At 60.0% G+C, this 15,812-nt stretch overlaps 1 protein-coding gene across 3 annotated transcripts in view; it reads left to right on the top strand.

The window, feature by feature from the left end:
• The first annotated feature begins 264 nt into the window (after positions 1 to 264).
• LOC112857522 (malonate--CoA ligase ACSF3, mitochondrial) overlaps positions 265 to 15,812 on the top strand; it is a 46,111-nt gene continuing 30,563 nt past the window's right edge. For 2 of the 3 annotated variants that reach the window (XM_086688630.1, XM_086688631.1), the window contains exons 1-4: positions 376 to 417; positions 6,477 to 6,631; positions 8,116 to 8,261; positions 12,440 to 12,552. In XM_086688630.1, coding sequence (XP_086544756.1) covers positions 391 to 417; positions 6,477 to 6,631; positions 8,116 to 8,261; positions 12,440 to 12,552 — 441 coding nt within the window. In that variant the 5' untranslated portion in view covers positions 376 to 390. Of the gene's footprint in view, positions 418 to 6,476; positions 6,632 to 8,115; positions 8,262 to 12,439; positions 12,553 to 15,812 lie in introns of all 3 variants that reach the window. The other variant, XM_086688632.1, reaches the window with a different exon arrangement.

The raw sequence follows: 15,812 nt of genomic DNA, 5'->3' as shown, positions 1-15,812 counted from the left end.
CTCTCCCTCCTCTCCTCCCCTCCCCTCCTCCCCTCCCCTCCTCCCTCCCTCCTCCTCCTCTCCCTCCCCTCCTCCCTCCTCCCCTCTCCCTCCTCCCCTCCCCTCTCCCCTCCCTCCCTCCCCTCCCCAGCTCCCTCTCCCCGCCCCTCCTCTCCTCTCCTCCCCTCCTCTCCTCCCCTCCCCTCCCCTACTCTCCTCCCATCCCCTCCCCTCCCGGCCTGGTGGCTTCCTTCCATCTGAGGCGAGCCTTCGTCCCATAGGTGACGGGGCTGGTCCACAAGTGGGCATGGACTAAGGACGACGTGATCCTCCACAGTCTCCCCGCTCCACCACGTGCACGGCGTGGTCAACAAGCTGCTGTGTCCCCTCTGGGTGGGCGCCACCTGTGTGATGCTGCCCGAGTTCAGCGCAGAGCTGGTAAGCAGGGGATGGGCTGCGGGCATGGCTGGATCTGGGCGCCCGGGACCAGGGGCGCCTTGCTCTGCAGTGAGACCCTGTGGCTGTGTGAGTTCTGCGTTGCTGCTGTAACAAAGGATTACAGACCGGGCGGGGGCGGGGGGCTGACGACAACACACAGATCCCTCACGGTTCCCAAGTCAGGAGTCCAAGGTGAGTCTTCCAGGGTGATGTCAGGGTGTGCACAGAGGTGGCTCCCATCTGCAGGCCTTCGGGACAGCTGGTCCTGGCTTCCTCCTGCATCAGGCGGCACTGTGCCCTTGGCCCCGGGCTCTGCCTGCCTCACGTGGACCCCGTGGTCACATCGAGCCACCTGCGTGTCCAGGGTACCCTCCCTCCTCAAAAGCTTTAACCGCAGGTACAGAGCCCCTTTTGCCACACGAGGTGACGTATCCATGTTGATTAAGAATCGGACGTTGGGGTCCGTGGCTCAGCCAACCGCACCGGCTCTCCTTCGTTCCACAGCGGGAGGTCCAGCTGGGGCCTCGTTGTCGGGCCTCCCGTGTGCCGGTCCTCACGGCGTGTTCCTCCCCTGAGGCTCTCGGCCTCACTCTGCCCTTCATCTGTTTGTGTTGTTTCTTAGCTGCGGGGTCCTTGGTGGTGTTAAGTGAACAGAGAGTCTGCAGCTTTGAGATGGCTGAGGCCCCGCCCACTTTCTAGACAGACAGACCCGTCTGGACGGTCGAGCGATGGTCCTGGCACGCACACGCCTCTTCCCGGCGGGACTAGGCCCTTCCCGTCCTCTCTCTCCGCCCTGCTCCCCCCACCCCGGCCACACGACTGCCCTGAACGGACTCGCTGGAACGGACTTGACGTTTCAGCCCTTCGCACCGTGCTCAGGTTCATTCCTGTGCTGCCCTGAGGCTCCCTTGGTCTCTTGTGTCACCGTGTTGGGTCCCACTGCTTACCCGTGCTGCCATCGAAGGACATGGTTTCCAGTCCGAGGACATTGTGAGTCAGGCCGCTGAGGACACTCTCGTAAGGCTCTTTGTTTCTGTGGACGTGTCTCTCGGCCGTGACCTGCCACGGACACGCGTGTGGAAGGGCGCTTACCGCCACCGGCAAGGCGTGAGGGTGGCTCCGTGTCCTCGCGCATATTGGCATTGCGGTCGAGTGGCTCTCAGCCGTTGCAGCGAGACGGTTGGATTTGTGCCCGTGTGTGTGTTTTTGCTTCCTTCTGTTGAGGTGTGATGCCCAGATAGTGTGTATTTCGCCGCGTTGCGGTGAGTGTGCGTGTGCGAGGCCCGCTGTCCCCGCCCTGCGAGGCTGGCCGTGCCCCCTTCTGGCCCCCCCCCCCCGGACGCAGCCACCTCTTCTGTCATCCTGCTCTAGGGCAGTTGGTCTCCTGAGCCTCACGAGTGATGGGGGCACAGAGACTGCCGTCCCTGACCGTTCTTGAGATGTGTCCGCGTTCACGCGACAGTGGCTCATCCCTTCTCTGCTTCTGTCCCTCCATTCTCCTGTTGGGGGACATTGGGTGCTTTCCACTTCGGCTTTACGAGTAAAGCTGCCAGGACATCGTCATGGAACTTCCTGCAGGGACAGATTTTCCTTTCCTTGGGGTACATACCCCAGGGTAGGACTGCTGGGTCAGGACGTCGTGTGCGTTTGACTTCAGGAGGAACTGCCGAACCGTGGCTTCTGCTCCCTGCTATTGTCGGCAGCGAGGAGGGCAGCACAGCACACTTGTCCAGGGTTTTGCATTTCAGCCACCTTCCTGCGTGCCCAGCACCACCCTGTTTTTGTTATAAAATTCGTATTTCTCCTGAGCACTTTTTCATATGTTGTTGGCCATTCGAAATCTCTTTGAGGTGTTTTTTTTTACTATTGACTTGTAGGTCTTCTTTATACAATCTGGGTAGAAGGCCTTGGTCAGAATTACACGCTATGAACCTTTCCCCAGTCTGGTGCTTCACAGTGTCTTTTTTAACACTGTCTTGTGACACAGACAATTTTTACTTCTGTAACTCTGATCTGGAACTGGTGACCGTCGTGGACATCCTTGACTCACGGTCTTGAGGAAAGCGTTGACGGTTCCCGGTTCAGTGTGATGCTAGCTGCTGGGTTTGTAGATGCCATTTACCAGCTGAGGATGTCCCTGTCGCGTCCCCTGTCTGCGGAGACTTCTTCTCTTAGAGGGGACAGGGTATCACAGGTGTCTTACCTATCGCGATGATCACACAGCCTCTTCCCCCTTGATTTGCTTGTTATCTCTTTCTCCCTTTAGTCTGCTAACACGGCTGGTTATGCTGATCAAAGGTTTTCACGTTTCTAGCTTCCTAACCTTGCGGCCCAGACTTCCCGTGGTCGGGACGTGGTGTCCTTTTATGTGTTGCTAGGTTTGATTTACTGACGTTCTGTTAAGGCTTTTGCATCTGTGTTGATGAGGAAGGCAGGTCTGTAGCCCTCTGGGGCGTCCTCGCTGGGCTTCTGTGTTGGGGCCGTGCTCCCCTCGGGAAGGGCCTGTCCCCACCGGGCAGGTTGGTGTTAAGGCCGCGGCTGTCCCTCCCATGAGGTTTGCTCAAACTCACCACGGAAGCCATCCAGGCCAGACCTCTCCAGGAAGGCTTTTAACGAAGGGTTCCGTTTCTTTAACGGATTCAAGACTTCTAATGGTTCCTATTTTGTTTCTTGTGTCAGTTTTGGTAAGTTTTTGTGTTTATTTTACTTGTGCTTATTTTCTATTTCTGAGAGAGAGAGAGAGTGTGGCTGGGGGGGGTGTTGGGGGGGGAGGGACAGAGAGAAAATCACAAGCAGGCTCCACGCTTAACACAGAGCCCGACATGGGGCTCCATACCACGACCCTGGGATCGTGACCTGAGCCGAAATCAAGAGTCAGGTCCTCAGGGCACCTGAGTAGCTCCGTCGATTAAGCATTTGACTTTGGCTCAGGTCATGATCTCACAGCTTGTGGGTTTGAGCCCCATGTCGGTTTCTGCGCTGACAGCTCAGCGCCTGGAGCCTACTTCAGATTCTATGTCTCCCTCTCTCTCTGCCCCTCCCCGCTCGCATTCTCTCTCTCTCTCTCTCAAAATTAAACAAACAGTAAAAAAAAAAACAAGGTCAGGCACTCAACCAACTGAACCACTCGGGTACCCCATTTTTGTTTCTAAAAGAAATTGTGCACCGTTAAAATTGTGAAGTGCATTGGCATGAAGGAGTTCGTGCTTCTCTCCCTGTCCTTCCGGGGTGCCTGGGCTCTGAGGTGGTGTCTCCTTTAACTCTGATGTTGGCGGTTGGCGCTTTTGTTCTGTTCTCTCGATCGTTCCTGTGTTCGGGCTCACAGTCCTGTCGGTCTTTTCTTTCCTCCAATGCACCCGTGCTGCTTTAAACAGTCCGGAGTCCGTAACTTGCACAGCGATGACCCGGCCTTCCCTTGTGGGGTGCTCCCCCTCCCCCCCCCCCGCTGGCTCGTGAGCCTCCCAGCTCGTTTCCCTGAACTGTGTCGCGTCTTTCCTGCGGCTGTCGACGCGTTGTTCACGCCATGCAAGTCACCACCGTAAATGATTCAGGGAGTCTTCATAAATGTGGTCTCTCGGGCTTTGTGTCAACCCCTGCTCCCACGCGGTGACCGCCATCCACCGCCGTCCCCGCGCATTCCCCTTCCTGGACGCTGCACGTACGGGGAGTCCTGCCGCCCGCAGTGTCCTGTGTCCGGCTTCTGTCACTGCGCACAACGTCTCCGCTCAATCCACGTTGCAGCGTGGGGGTCAGCGGCCCCCGTCGTGCGGCCGCACGTGCTCCGCTCGCCCCTGAACCGTCCGCCGGGCCCGTGGGAGACTCGTAGTTTTGCCCGGTGGGAGCGGCGCTACCGTGAGCGTTCGCACGCAAACCCTCGTGTGGACCTGTCTCCGTTTGCCTTACAGGGACCTGCAGGGACAGGATCGCCACATCGCGGCACGGGTTTACATTTTGTGTTTTCCAAAACCGCCAACCTGTTTTCCAGTTCCGTTCTTTCCTGGTTTATGTTTTCACCCGAGTGTGCGGGGACCTCAGTTTCTCCACATCCTCACCAGCACTTGTTGGAAGTTACCACTACATTCACTGTGGAGGATGTGCAGTGAGATCCCTTGTGGTTCCGATCTGCATTTCCTTACTGACCAGTCAGGTGGAGCGATGTTTCACGGTTTATTTGCACCCCTGTATCTTCGGTGAGCCGTCTGTTTAGGTTTTTTGCCCCCTCTTAAATTGGGTTATCTTACTGAGTCGTAAGCGTTCTTCATATGTTCTGGATGTAAGTCTTTTATCAGATGGATGGTTTGCAAACATTTCCTCCCGGTCTGGCTTGTCTTTTTATTGCCTTAATGGTATCTTCTGAAACACGTGTTTTGGTGAAATCCATCGTATCCGTTCATTTCATAGATCACACTTGTGGCGTGACCGCTGAGAAATCTTTGCCCAACCAAGATCACGAAGATTTTTTTCCAGAAGTTTTATGGTTTGAGCTCATGCATTTAGGTCTCTGATTCACTCTGGGTTAACTTTTGGGCGCGGTGAGGGTCTCAGATTCATCCTTTACAGGTACGTGTTCAGTTGTCCTAGCACTGTCCGCTGGAAAGATGACCTCTCCCCGGCTGAAGGGGGGCTCCCTTGTCAACACCCAGTTGGCCGTGCGTGGCGGTCTGTTTCCGGGCGCTGGTCGGCCCGTATCTGGGAGTCTGAGCTTGGACCAGCAGCATGCTGCGTTGGCCACCGTTGCTTTAGAGCAGGTGGGGAGTTGAGAGCTGTGAGTCGTCCACGCTTGCTCTCCCTTGTCACAGTTGTTTCAGCTCTGCTGGGTCCTTACCCTCCCACGTGAATGCGGCTAGGGGCCTGGGGCCCCAGGGGACATGGTGACGCTGCGGCCAGGCAGCAGAGGACCGCCGTCTCGTCAGTGCTGTGGCCACCGTTTCCTCGGTTGCCCGTGCGTCGCCCGCACTGCTCTGTCTCCTGTCCTGTCCCGTCACTTTCAGTGTAGACCTTTGCCACCGGCCTGTGCCCGACTGCTTCTGTCCTTCTGTGCCTTCCTATCCGTGTCTGAGTCTGTCCGGGGAACTCGTGACTTTGGACAGTAAATCTCCTGGTTTTGTGATGGTTCTTTTTTGTATTTCCACATTCCCGATGAGATCCTTGATTTTCTCTTGTTTTGTTCACCTCTTCTTCAAAATTCTGTAGCCTGTTTGTTGTAATCGCTTCCAGTTCCCGGTCTGATAATTCCAACATCTGGATCTTTGAGGCTCTGCTCAAAGACATTTTTTTTCCTAATTATGGGTCACATCTTCCTGTTTCCTCAGTGCTTTGTCACATGGGGGTGCCCATCATTGTCTGTAAAGGAACGGTATTGTTTCCCTGAGAGCCCGGTCAAGGGGCAGCATGTGAGGTGCCAGGCCCTCGAATGCCATGGGCCGAGGTCTGCATGTGTCCGGGGCACCGGGGGCCCAGTGCCGTGAGCTCTGTGCCACCCCCACCCCCCCATGACCGGGGCTTACGCGGCAGCGCCGTGGGGAGGGGAGCCGCGGGGGGAGTGTGCTGCCCCAGCTGCCTCCAGGACTAGGCGACACGTGAAGCGCTTTTGTACGAAAGCAAGAAGCGTCTGTTGCCCAGTGACACGAAATGCACGTGCCTTTCCGATGAGCCGGGACGGTGGCGCATTCACCACCTCTGTTGGCGCCAGGCGCTGTGCTGACCCGGGGCTCACCGGTGCCCCTTGGGAGGGCGTGAGGTGCCCCGCCACTGCTGACACCGGGCCGACGCCGGAGCCGCGCCCCCTCTCGCGACTTGCTGTCCCCCACAGGTCACCCTGCAGCAGACACCAGTGTCGCTGGCACAGCGGGTCCACGGAGTGGCCAGAGGCTGTGTCACCCCGTGAGAGTGACGGGAGCCGCTTACGGGCCCCTCAGAGCCGAAGGAAAGGAGCGGTCTCCACAAAGAAAACTGTTCTGGAAGCAGATGGCACGCGTCTGAGCGTGTGTGTGTGTGTGTGTGTGTGTGTGTGTGTGGTTTCTCACGTTTTTGCCGTATCCCTCCTTTTTCCTTTTTAGGTTTGGGAAAAGCTCTTAAGTTCTGAAGCTCCACGAATTAACGTATTTATGGCGGTGCCTACAATATATGCCAAGTTGATGGATTATTATGACAAACATTTCACTCAGCCTCACGTCCAGGATTTTGTACGTGCGGTCTGTGAGGAGAAAATTAGGTAAGTGAAAACAGTCCCCTCTCCTACCCAGAAAGTCTGAAAGATCACACATATAACTTACTTCCAGTAAAGCAGTTCTAGGTTTTAGGAGGCAGCACTTTCCCTTTCCTGTAGAGTCTACATCTAGCCGTTTGTACTTTCCGCACGTCCGTCCGTATTGTATCTCGCTGCGTGTCTGTCCAGGTGCAGCTGTCTCTCTGCCGGCCTGTCTGTCTGTCTGGTGGTCCAGTCTGAAGGAAGAGGGCTGCCCCATCCACTCTGACCCCTCATGAGCATGGCTCCTCGCAGTCCCCCATCGTCTCTCTCCGCCGTGGTCTCTAGCTCTGGCCCCTGAGCGCCCCCCCCCCCCTCCAGAGCACCCCCACCCCTGCCCTCCCACATCCCTGGACAAACACGCTTCCTGACAGAGACACGCAGGATCTTCTGGGCCTTTCGGCGGCGTGAGGCTTCTTCCGCTCTGTCTCGTGCACCTGCAGACACCGCACGCTTCTCCCTGCTTGTCGCTGCAGTGGGAGTCCTGAGAGTCCGTGACTTTTCACAGGACCGGCAGGCACACGTCACCCGAGTGTGGCTCCATGAGGCCAGCATAGCCAGTCAGCGGAACACCGAGTGAGCCGCTGCGCCAGCCTGACCTTGAAATCTGTGCGCGTGTCCCTGTGGCTTCCACCCCGCTCCACGCCCCTGGTTCCCGCTTCTTAGGAGGAGCACAGGAGGGTCGTCCACTGTGCTTCCTGGAGAGAATTCCGGATTATCCGAGCCAATGTCCGACATGGCCGTGATTCTGCCCCCTCCCCCATTGCTTTGCTCCTCATCCGGTGTTGCCTGCCTGCCGCCTCCCATCCCCCTCACGAGGCATCTGGCCCCCAGGACAAGAGCAGCGTCAGTCGTACATGTTCCCCAGACCTAAAGAGCCAAGGGCAAGCGTGGGATCAGAGAGAGGAAACCAGGGTGATTTCCGAGAGGCAGAGGCCCCAAGGCCTCACCGGCTTGGGCTCGTGGTGGGGCGGGTCCTCGTGAGCTCACCTCGTGAACTAGAAACAGAACCAGCTGTGTGGCGGGGACAGGAGCGCCCCGGGGGGGCTGCCTGAGCGACTGTCCCCTCCGCGAGCCAGCCGGCTACAGCAGCGCCCATCTGTGGGCCGTGTGCTTCCGGCGGCCTCTCGCCCTCTGACCTGGAAGCAGTTTCTCCCAAACCAAAGCCTTACTACCTCTGCTGAGGTTTGGGCTGGTTCATAAATGGCGTATTGCTCGCAGAGAATGCCTTCAAAGACCCTAAAGTTATTTTTTTACTTCAATTACCCATTCCTTTGAAAGACTCGTTTGCACCCTAAGATACACCCGACAAATTCATTTCAAAAAACAGAGTTAGAATTTAGCCTGCAACTACTGCTCACGTCCTGAACCGTAGGGCAGTGGCGGCGAGTGAAGAGCTGTGTGTGTCCACTTGCGGTCCCTAAGACCGTCTGTCCCCTTTGTGCCGGCAGGTTGATGGTTTCGGGGTCCGCCGCCCTGCCCCTGCCTGTGCTGGAGAAGTGGCAAAGGGTCACCGGCCACACTTTGCTGGAGCGGTATGGGATGACGGAGATCGGCATGGCCCTGTCCAACCCCCTGACCACGGCTCGCACGCCAGGTACCCACCAGCCGCGTCCTCTCCCTCCCTGTGCCCCGAGCCCTCGGGGGGCGGGGGGGGGGGGCGGTCTGGGGAGCGCGCTGCCCTGCTGGGCCGGAGAACTCTCTTGGGGTGTTGGCCAGGTGGCTGGGGCCTGTGCCCCTGCCACTTCCGCGCAGACCAGGCTTGCCGCTGGCCAGAGCGTCCCATCCAGGAACCACGCAGGGTATAGGGGCAGGGGTGAGGGAGCCCTCTATCTGTCTGGATGACCTTTCCTAAGTTCAGCATTTTCTCCGGCGCCCCGCTCCAACTTCAGCTCAGACTTTCACATCCCGGGTCCTTAGCAAGGAGTCCACAGCGGAGCCCAAGCCCAGGAGGTGAACGTTCCCCGTTTCTGTTCTCAGCTCCCTCCCCGTCCTCACAAGGCACCCCCTCCATGGTGTCCACAACACGAGAGGGATCGCATTTAGAAATAAGACCAAACACTTCTGTGTCTGTGATTATATCCACACATGCATGTATCTCGCACGTACGATAAAACTCACCGTGTCCACGTTCAGTCTGTGAGTCGGAAACACACCTAACCATGTAGCCCCCATCACACTCGAGACACAGAAACGTCCGATGCCGCAGACCCTCCCCTTGTGCGTGCTCAGCACTCCACCCCCCCAACCCAGGCCAGGCAGGCATACACCTTGTCTCTGTGCTTTTTCTGGAATGTCCTACAGGACATGGCCTTTTGGGTCCCTTCACGGGGTGTGGCGTCCACATGGACACATGTCCTTTCCGGCGCCGAGCGGAATTCCGCGGTGCGCACCGGCCGCTGTTTGCTACCGCTTCGCCAGCCGAAGGACGCTGGGCTGTGTCTGGTTTGGGCCAGTTACCAGTAGGGCTGTCATAAACGTCTGTGTGCAGGTGCCGTGCGAACATATGCCTCGTGGGAGAGTCCTCAGAGGGGGGTCATGGGGTCCGAAGGCAGATGAGCACTTGACTGCCTGAGAAGATGCCACACCGCATGCAGAGCGGCTCCTGGCGCTGGGGCGCTCTTACCCATTGACAGACCAGGACCCTGAGGCTTGGGGGGCGGCAGGGTTGCACACCCACTGTGCCACAGAGCAGGTATTCGTGCCGTTGCACTAGGACACCCGCTTTGCCGGGAGTGCAGCAGCACGGCCCGGTTTGGAGGCACAGAGAAGGGCACAGAGATGCACAGAGAGCCTTCTGGGCCTTAATTATAAGAGCAGACACAAGGCCAAGAGCCAAGACCAGGAGCCAGGACAGGATGGAGTCCACGAGGGAGGCCCCGCGTGGGGCTCACCGCAAATGGGGTGGGGGGGGTGGGGGGGGTGGGGGGGCAGGGTCCTCAGGTGAGCAGGGAGAGCAGCCGCCCTGGACAGAGGTCACGCAAACGTGCCCAGCTGACCTGGCCGTTTCCGGCCCCCTCTGCGGAAGGGGGATCCCAAAGGCTCTGAAACCCAAGATTTATTGGGCAGAAATTCTGGAATCTTCAGTTAGGCTGCAGCTCTCCTCCAGGCCTCAGAGGCCTCGTCGCTCGTCTTACCTTTGAATCAAATACCTGTGACCTTTTTCTGTAATGCAGGCCTCCAGCAGGCGGGTTCGATCCTGTTTGCTTTGGAAAAAAGCAAAGTGGCGTCGTTTCTGGAGAAACCAGGTTGACAGGGCGTCCTGGGCACCTTCTGGTCTTGTCTGCGCACCGTGATGCCTGGGCTGGGCTCGCGTCACACTCGGGACCCCCGTACCTGCTCCCGGCTCGGGGTCGCCCCGGGCTGGCCCTCCCTCTCTGCTGCCTGTGTGGCCTCTGAGTGTGGCGCTCTCCGTGGGTCCGGGGAACGCCAGGACCCGTTTTTGCAGGTTCTCACACCCTGACCTGGGCGCCCGGGGCGAGGCCAGCCTTGGAAGAGGGTTGTTTGCTGAGAGTCAGGCTCTGGGTCAGTCTTCCGGTTGTTCCTTCTCCGTGGCCCTCACGTACCATGAAAGGAGATGAATAATTCACAGCCAGGCGCCGCTGGGCCTAATCACACTCTAATTGGCGGTGGAGATCAGAGGCGCCAGCGGCTTCTACAGCCGGCTCGGGGGAGCGCTGACGGCAGCTCCAGCCTTACCGGCCTGTCCCCCCTCTCTCGGGACGGCCGCGGACTGGCCGCCCTCCCCAGACTCCAGACGGAGCCACGGGCCAATTGCGGTTATCTGGGGAGGGCTGGGGACCGTTTTAAAGACTGCGTTTTATGACTGTGCCCCGGGGAGGGGGGGGGGGGGGACGCTAGGAGGGGGCGGAGCCGACCCCGTGGGGGCGGGCTGGTGGCTGCCTGTGGTCTGCCCGCCAGCTGGGGTGGGACAGACAGGGTTCGGGCTCCATTGCTGACCCCTCCCCCCGCCCCGAACTGGGTCTTCTCTGTGTGGACCTCACCCTGCGGGACGTCAGGCCTCTGAAACCAGGGTCATCCCTGCCTGGAGGTTTTAGCTGTATTGTCGTGTCCGCGATGCTGTAATGAATCAAGATTCCGTCGGCACGTCCGTTACAAATCTTAACGGCTGGCAGCATTCGCCGTTCAGAGGGAGAAAAGAGCAGAGAGGGGCAGGGGGAGCCGAGGAGGACGGCTTCCTCCTTTTAAAAAATGTTCCGAGGAGAAACCAGTGGATTGAAAGCTGGGGACGAGGACGGGGGGCGCTGGCGTTTCTCAGAGAGGAGGACGGACCCCCTTCTGGTAAGAAGCGTGTGTCCGGTCTGTGCTCCCATACGGTGCCGGCGGGTGGTGGCGTGGAGGGCACAGGGCACAGAGACCGCTCCTCCCGGGCGCCTTTTCCACCTGCTGCCCGAGTCCTGCCCTCTGTGATACGGCAGTGCCAGAAAGCGCCGTGTTTGCCGAGTTCTGGGAGCCGCCAGCCCGTCAACCTCTCTAGGCCGGGAGGCCCAGGAAAGGACAGTCTACGCAGCAGAGTTAAACTTGTCACTGCCACAGTCTAAGGGAAAGGGGCCGTTTAATCCAGAAAAGGAGACCTCGAGGTCCCCTGGCAAGTGCGTCTAGACTGCGTGTGGAACACTGCATCTGGTCTCCACTGCGCCCAGGGGCTGCCAAGCCCGGCGCCAGGAGGAGGGGGCTGGAGGGGCTGGGTTCAGAGGCTGCTTCTTGTGTCTGGTATCCGTGTCTCACGCTGGGGAGGAGACTCCCTCGCTTCCCGTGTGGCGTCTCGAGAGTCCTGTTGCCTGCGCGGCCGCGGGCTCCATGCACGTGCACTGCTAGCAGGACTGGGGAGGACCCGTGTCTCAGGTCCTCGTAGAAGTGTCCGGAGCAGGCAGACCCGCCGAGGCAACCGATGAACGGTTGTGGGGGTGGGGGAGAACGCGTGACTGCTGACGCCTCTGGTTTCCGCCCGGTGACTGCAAGTTCTGGAGCCATTGGCGGTTACGGTTGCCCCACGTCACGCGTGTGCTGAATGCCACTGAGTTGTGCGCTTTGTGACGAGTGATTGTATCTTGTATAGATTTAACTTTGATTTTTAAAATCTTTGGAAGCAAAACAAGAACGCGAAGGGCCAGAAGGGACCTGGTCCGGATGCGCCCCGCCCATCAGGGACACCGCCCTGGCCTCGCCCCCCAGGACCTCAGATGCAGAGACGGGCGGGCCGTGAGGATAGTACAGCGGCTTTCTGGCAAAACGAGGCCAGGATCCCAGAATCCTGTGCGGATGTAGAGTTTCAGAGTTGGCCTCCCGGGTGTCTGTCCCGTGACAATCCCTCACTGATTCCAGTGGACGTGAGTCCTCGCAGACGCTGAGCGTTTGGTCTCGGGACCTCCGCCACAACGGTCCTTCACCGTGGGGACTTGCGCGTTGCCCTCAGCGCACGGCAGACCGCTGCCCCCGTGCTGCGGAACACACCGAGCAAACCATGGCTGCCTAATAAATGAACCAGAAAGCGGGTGACAGGCTTCCCTGCCTGCTTTGTCCCTCCTGGGCCTTCTGCACACAGGTGCTCTGTGGTGACCCCGGGGACAGGCCACCGACGCGTGTGCCCTTACAGCAGAGCTAGGTGCTGGAGGGGGAGGTGGTGGCAGCCCCAGCCTTCGGCCCGGGTGCCGAGAGCCTCCCTAAGGTGACTGGGTCCCCTCCGCTCTGGCATCTACCATCTTCTGTGCAGGACGTCCAGGCGTGCAGCCCTCTCCTTCTCTGTCTTTGCAGGTTCCGTGGGGACCCCGCTGCCAGGTGTGGAGGTACGCATTGTCTCAGAAAACCCCAAGAAGGAGGGCTATCCCTACGTGCTCCACGCGGAAGGAAATGAGAAGGAGACAAAGGTGGGCCACTGCCCTGTGCTCCGCTGGTGGCACACGGGTGTCCCACGGCCAGGACCGCCCAGCAGGCCAGAGGTTGAAGGTCTCTTCCTTGGGGCCCCGACACAGGTTCAGGCTGGTGTTTCCTGAGGGCACCCACTGGTGTTTCCGGGCACCATGCCCTATGGACGGTGTGCAGAGCAGGGCCAAGGCCAGCTGGGCCCCGACCTCCAGACTCTGCCCGCCTCCTCAGGCTCCATCCACTGTGGGTCGTGAGAGCCTCTGGACGGCCCTTGTTGAAACAGGTTGTTAGAGGCACCCTCTGGTTCACAGCGCTGTGCTGGCGGGGCCCTGTCTCCACTCAGTAAACCCAGGCTGGGTGTGGCTGGTTCCTTGCGAGGCCACCACGGGCAGCTCACGGGGCCCCGAGAACGAAGGCTGCCGCCAACCGCTGGAATCTGGTGGCTTTGCTGTTACTCTAGGTTGACCAGGGTGAGGAAGGGGATGCTACTTACTGTCTTATTTCAGTGAAGTTTCTAGTAGCTGCAAATCTGATCGTCGGTGAGTAGAAACCACAGAAAAGTTGAGGGTCGGTGGGACTGGAACCTCGATGTAAAAGGAAATCACCTTCTCTATAGCCGATGCCCATACTAGACGTCCGTGTGACTGATCTCCACTGGACCCACGTGTCAGCTTCTGTCCCTGGAGAGGTGGCTCCCAGCTCCGTACCTGTGCCAGGCCTTGCCCTGTGACCTTGCCCCGTGGCCTCAGTTTCCGTGTCTGGAGTGAGAGGTCGAGGAGATGGTCAAGCAAGCGGGTGGAGATGGTGGTTTAGGTGTAGTGCTACGAACGTGTTCACAGTGAAGAAGTAGGTGTTCCGTTTACCCAAGAAGACCCCGCCCCTGGGCCCCCGTGGGGAGGGTCAGCCCTCGGCCCGGCACGGCACGTCGCCCGGCTCCCAGTCGCGGTGTTTCCGGGGCCTGTGTAGCCTGACGGTCCTTGCTGCTTCTCTGGCCAGAACCCAGCACCGGGAATGAGGCGTGAGTGGCCGGGCGGCAGGGGGCGCCAGGGTCTCTGCACCGTACAGGGGAGCCCTGGGGAAGACAGGAGCAGGGAACAGCTGGGCCGAGCCGTGCTTCCCAGATGGCGGGAAGATTCCGTGTTTGCTCTCACGGGCCCGGAGCAAGGCGGGGAGGGGCGCACGCCTGTGACGCCCAGTGGCTGCGGCAGCCGGGTGGTGCCCGTGTCTGAGAAGGTCCCTGACGGCTCCAGAGGGCGGCTCACATGCCCGGGCCTGTGAGTGCCAGCCTCGTCGCGTCTGCCGGGGCACCGTATGGGCTCTCGCTGCCGGTCCTCAGCGTGTGTCCTCGTCTCCCCGTCGCGGGCTGCCCTGGCTGTGGCTGCTTGCTGACGTGGCCGGAAGCCCGGGGACACCCAAGTGTCCCGCCGTCTGCAGCTCTGAGCTGGCGCTTCCCAAGCCTGCAGCTTTGTCTGGCGGGACCTCGGGCTCCCCTGCCCGGACGCTTCTCTGGATGCACAGGAAGTGGCTCCGTCTTCTCGGTGTCTGTCTCGCCTGGCTGCCGGGCCGCGGTCAAGGCCGCACCTGCCTGGAGGACCCGGCAGCTTTGTTTGCTATGGTGCATCTTCCACATGCCACGGCCGCCCAGCCGGCGTCGCCTTTAAACCTACAAGCACGTCGCGCGGCATCTGTTTTCCAAGTGCTCACTTTCAAGAGAGCCAAGCGCCGGCCAGCACCAGTGAGGTCCGGCAGCAGACAAGTGGCTTCCCGGCTGTCCGTGACACGCTGGCCTGCACACGAAACATCGTCTCTCGCCGAGAACGCAGACACACCGCGTGTGGTGTTCCGGCTGGTGCGGGGCGGTGGCAGCGAGCTCTGCTTCCCTCGTTCCCCCTTAAAAATTAATTATCTTGTTGTTTGTCCATATGCGGGCTGTCGCTCCGGACAGCAGCCTGCTCGACCGCCCGTCCTCCTGACGGCCACCAGCCTCTCCCGGGCTCCCCTCCGCTCCTTCCCCCGCCCCCGCCTGTCCCTGCCATCTGTCGCCGCTGTGTGTCACCGACGGCTGAATGCGACCTGCGGCAGGGCGAGGACTGGGGGCGGAGAGCCGGAGGGCCCGCTCGTGCTCTGGACTTCAGTGGGGGGTGGGGTGACCAGGCTGTCCCCGCAGAGGCGCTCCCCTCCGACAGACAGACCATCATCTGCCACGTGTCCCCTGCCTCGTGGATGCAGTGGGCTTACCGACTCTGTGTCGAGGGCCAGGAAGGAGGTGGCCATACCCCGATCCGGGAATCTTCACGGGAAGGCCAGCGGCGCCTGATGGGCAGGATGGACGGGCCGGATGAGTGTCTGCCAGCCCTTAGCTGCCCCGTGCCTCTCTCCCCCCGCCTGCACCAGCGCTGGCCCCACGTGCCCTTGAAGGGCGCGCTCAAGCCACGGAAGGCGAGCAGCCACTCCTTGCCTTGAGCCCGTCCCTGCGTGCCTACCCAGATCCTTCCAGCCCCGAGCAGTGGGCAGCACCGAGTGACACAGCCGTCCGTCGGGACACAGTGGGGGCCCGCAGCCAAGGAGGGACCTGGGGACCTTCGGGGACAGGGGCCCTACCGTGGGTCCTACCCGCCCTCACCGGCCTCCTCAGCCCATAGCCTACCTGCCTGCATTCCTGCCTCTTACTCCAGCAGGCTTTTCTCCACAGGCGGTTAGAGCGGATCCCTCACTGTGAACTTGGGCAGGTGTCCGGGCTTGTACCTGGGGGCTTTCTAGCACCTGCCGCTGCCAGAGAAAGACATTCAGGCTGCTTCCAGACGGGGAAGGCTCCGTTCCGGTGCTGGCGGTTCTCTAGCATGGCCGCTTGTGGTAAACGGAGTGGTACCTGTGCGTGGGTGCCCGTGCCCTCGGTCACGTGACAGTCCTACGTGTGAGTCCTCTGAAGACGAAGACGAGGGTCCCCATGAAAACAGCCCAGGCTGTTGGCTGCAGCACGAAGCAGCATTGTGTGTGACTGCTGGGCACCCAGGTCTGGGGGTGTGCCCCATCCAACCCGCACCCGCCTATCCTTGGCAACAGCTGGGGCCCCCAGAGCACCGGGTGTGGGCCTCGCTGATCGCCTGCCTGTCTCTGAACTCGTCCCAGCAGATGTGGGGTGTTAACTCTGAGTAGGTCTCAGGAATCACAGCAGAAACCCCTGCGGGGCTCTGCTCCCGCTTGTGACCCAGCGATCCAGGGGATGGAACGTAGTCTAAGGCAACGTTTATCGCTACGCGCG

The sequence above is a fragment of the Puma concolor genome, chromosome E2, assembly GCF_028749965.1.
Source record: "Puma concolor isolate L17-30 chromosome E2, mPumCon1.1.hap2, whole genome shotgun sequence".
NCBI lineage: Eukaryota > Metazoa > Chordata > Mammalia > Carnivora > Felidae > Puma > Puma concolor.
This window is presented reverse-complemented; position numbering and strand designations above follow the sequence as displayed.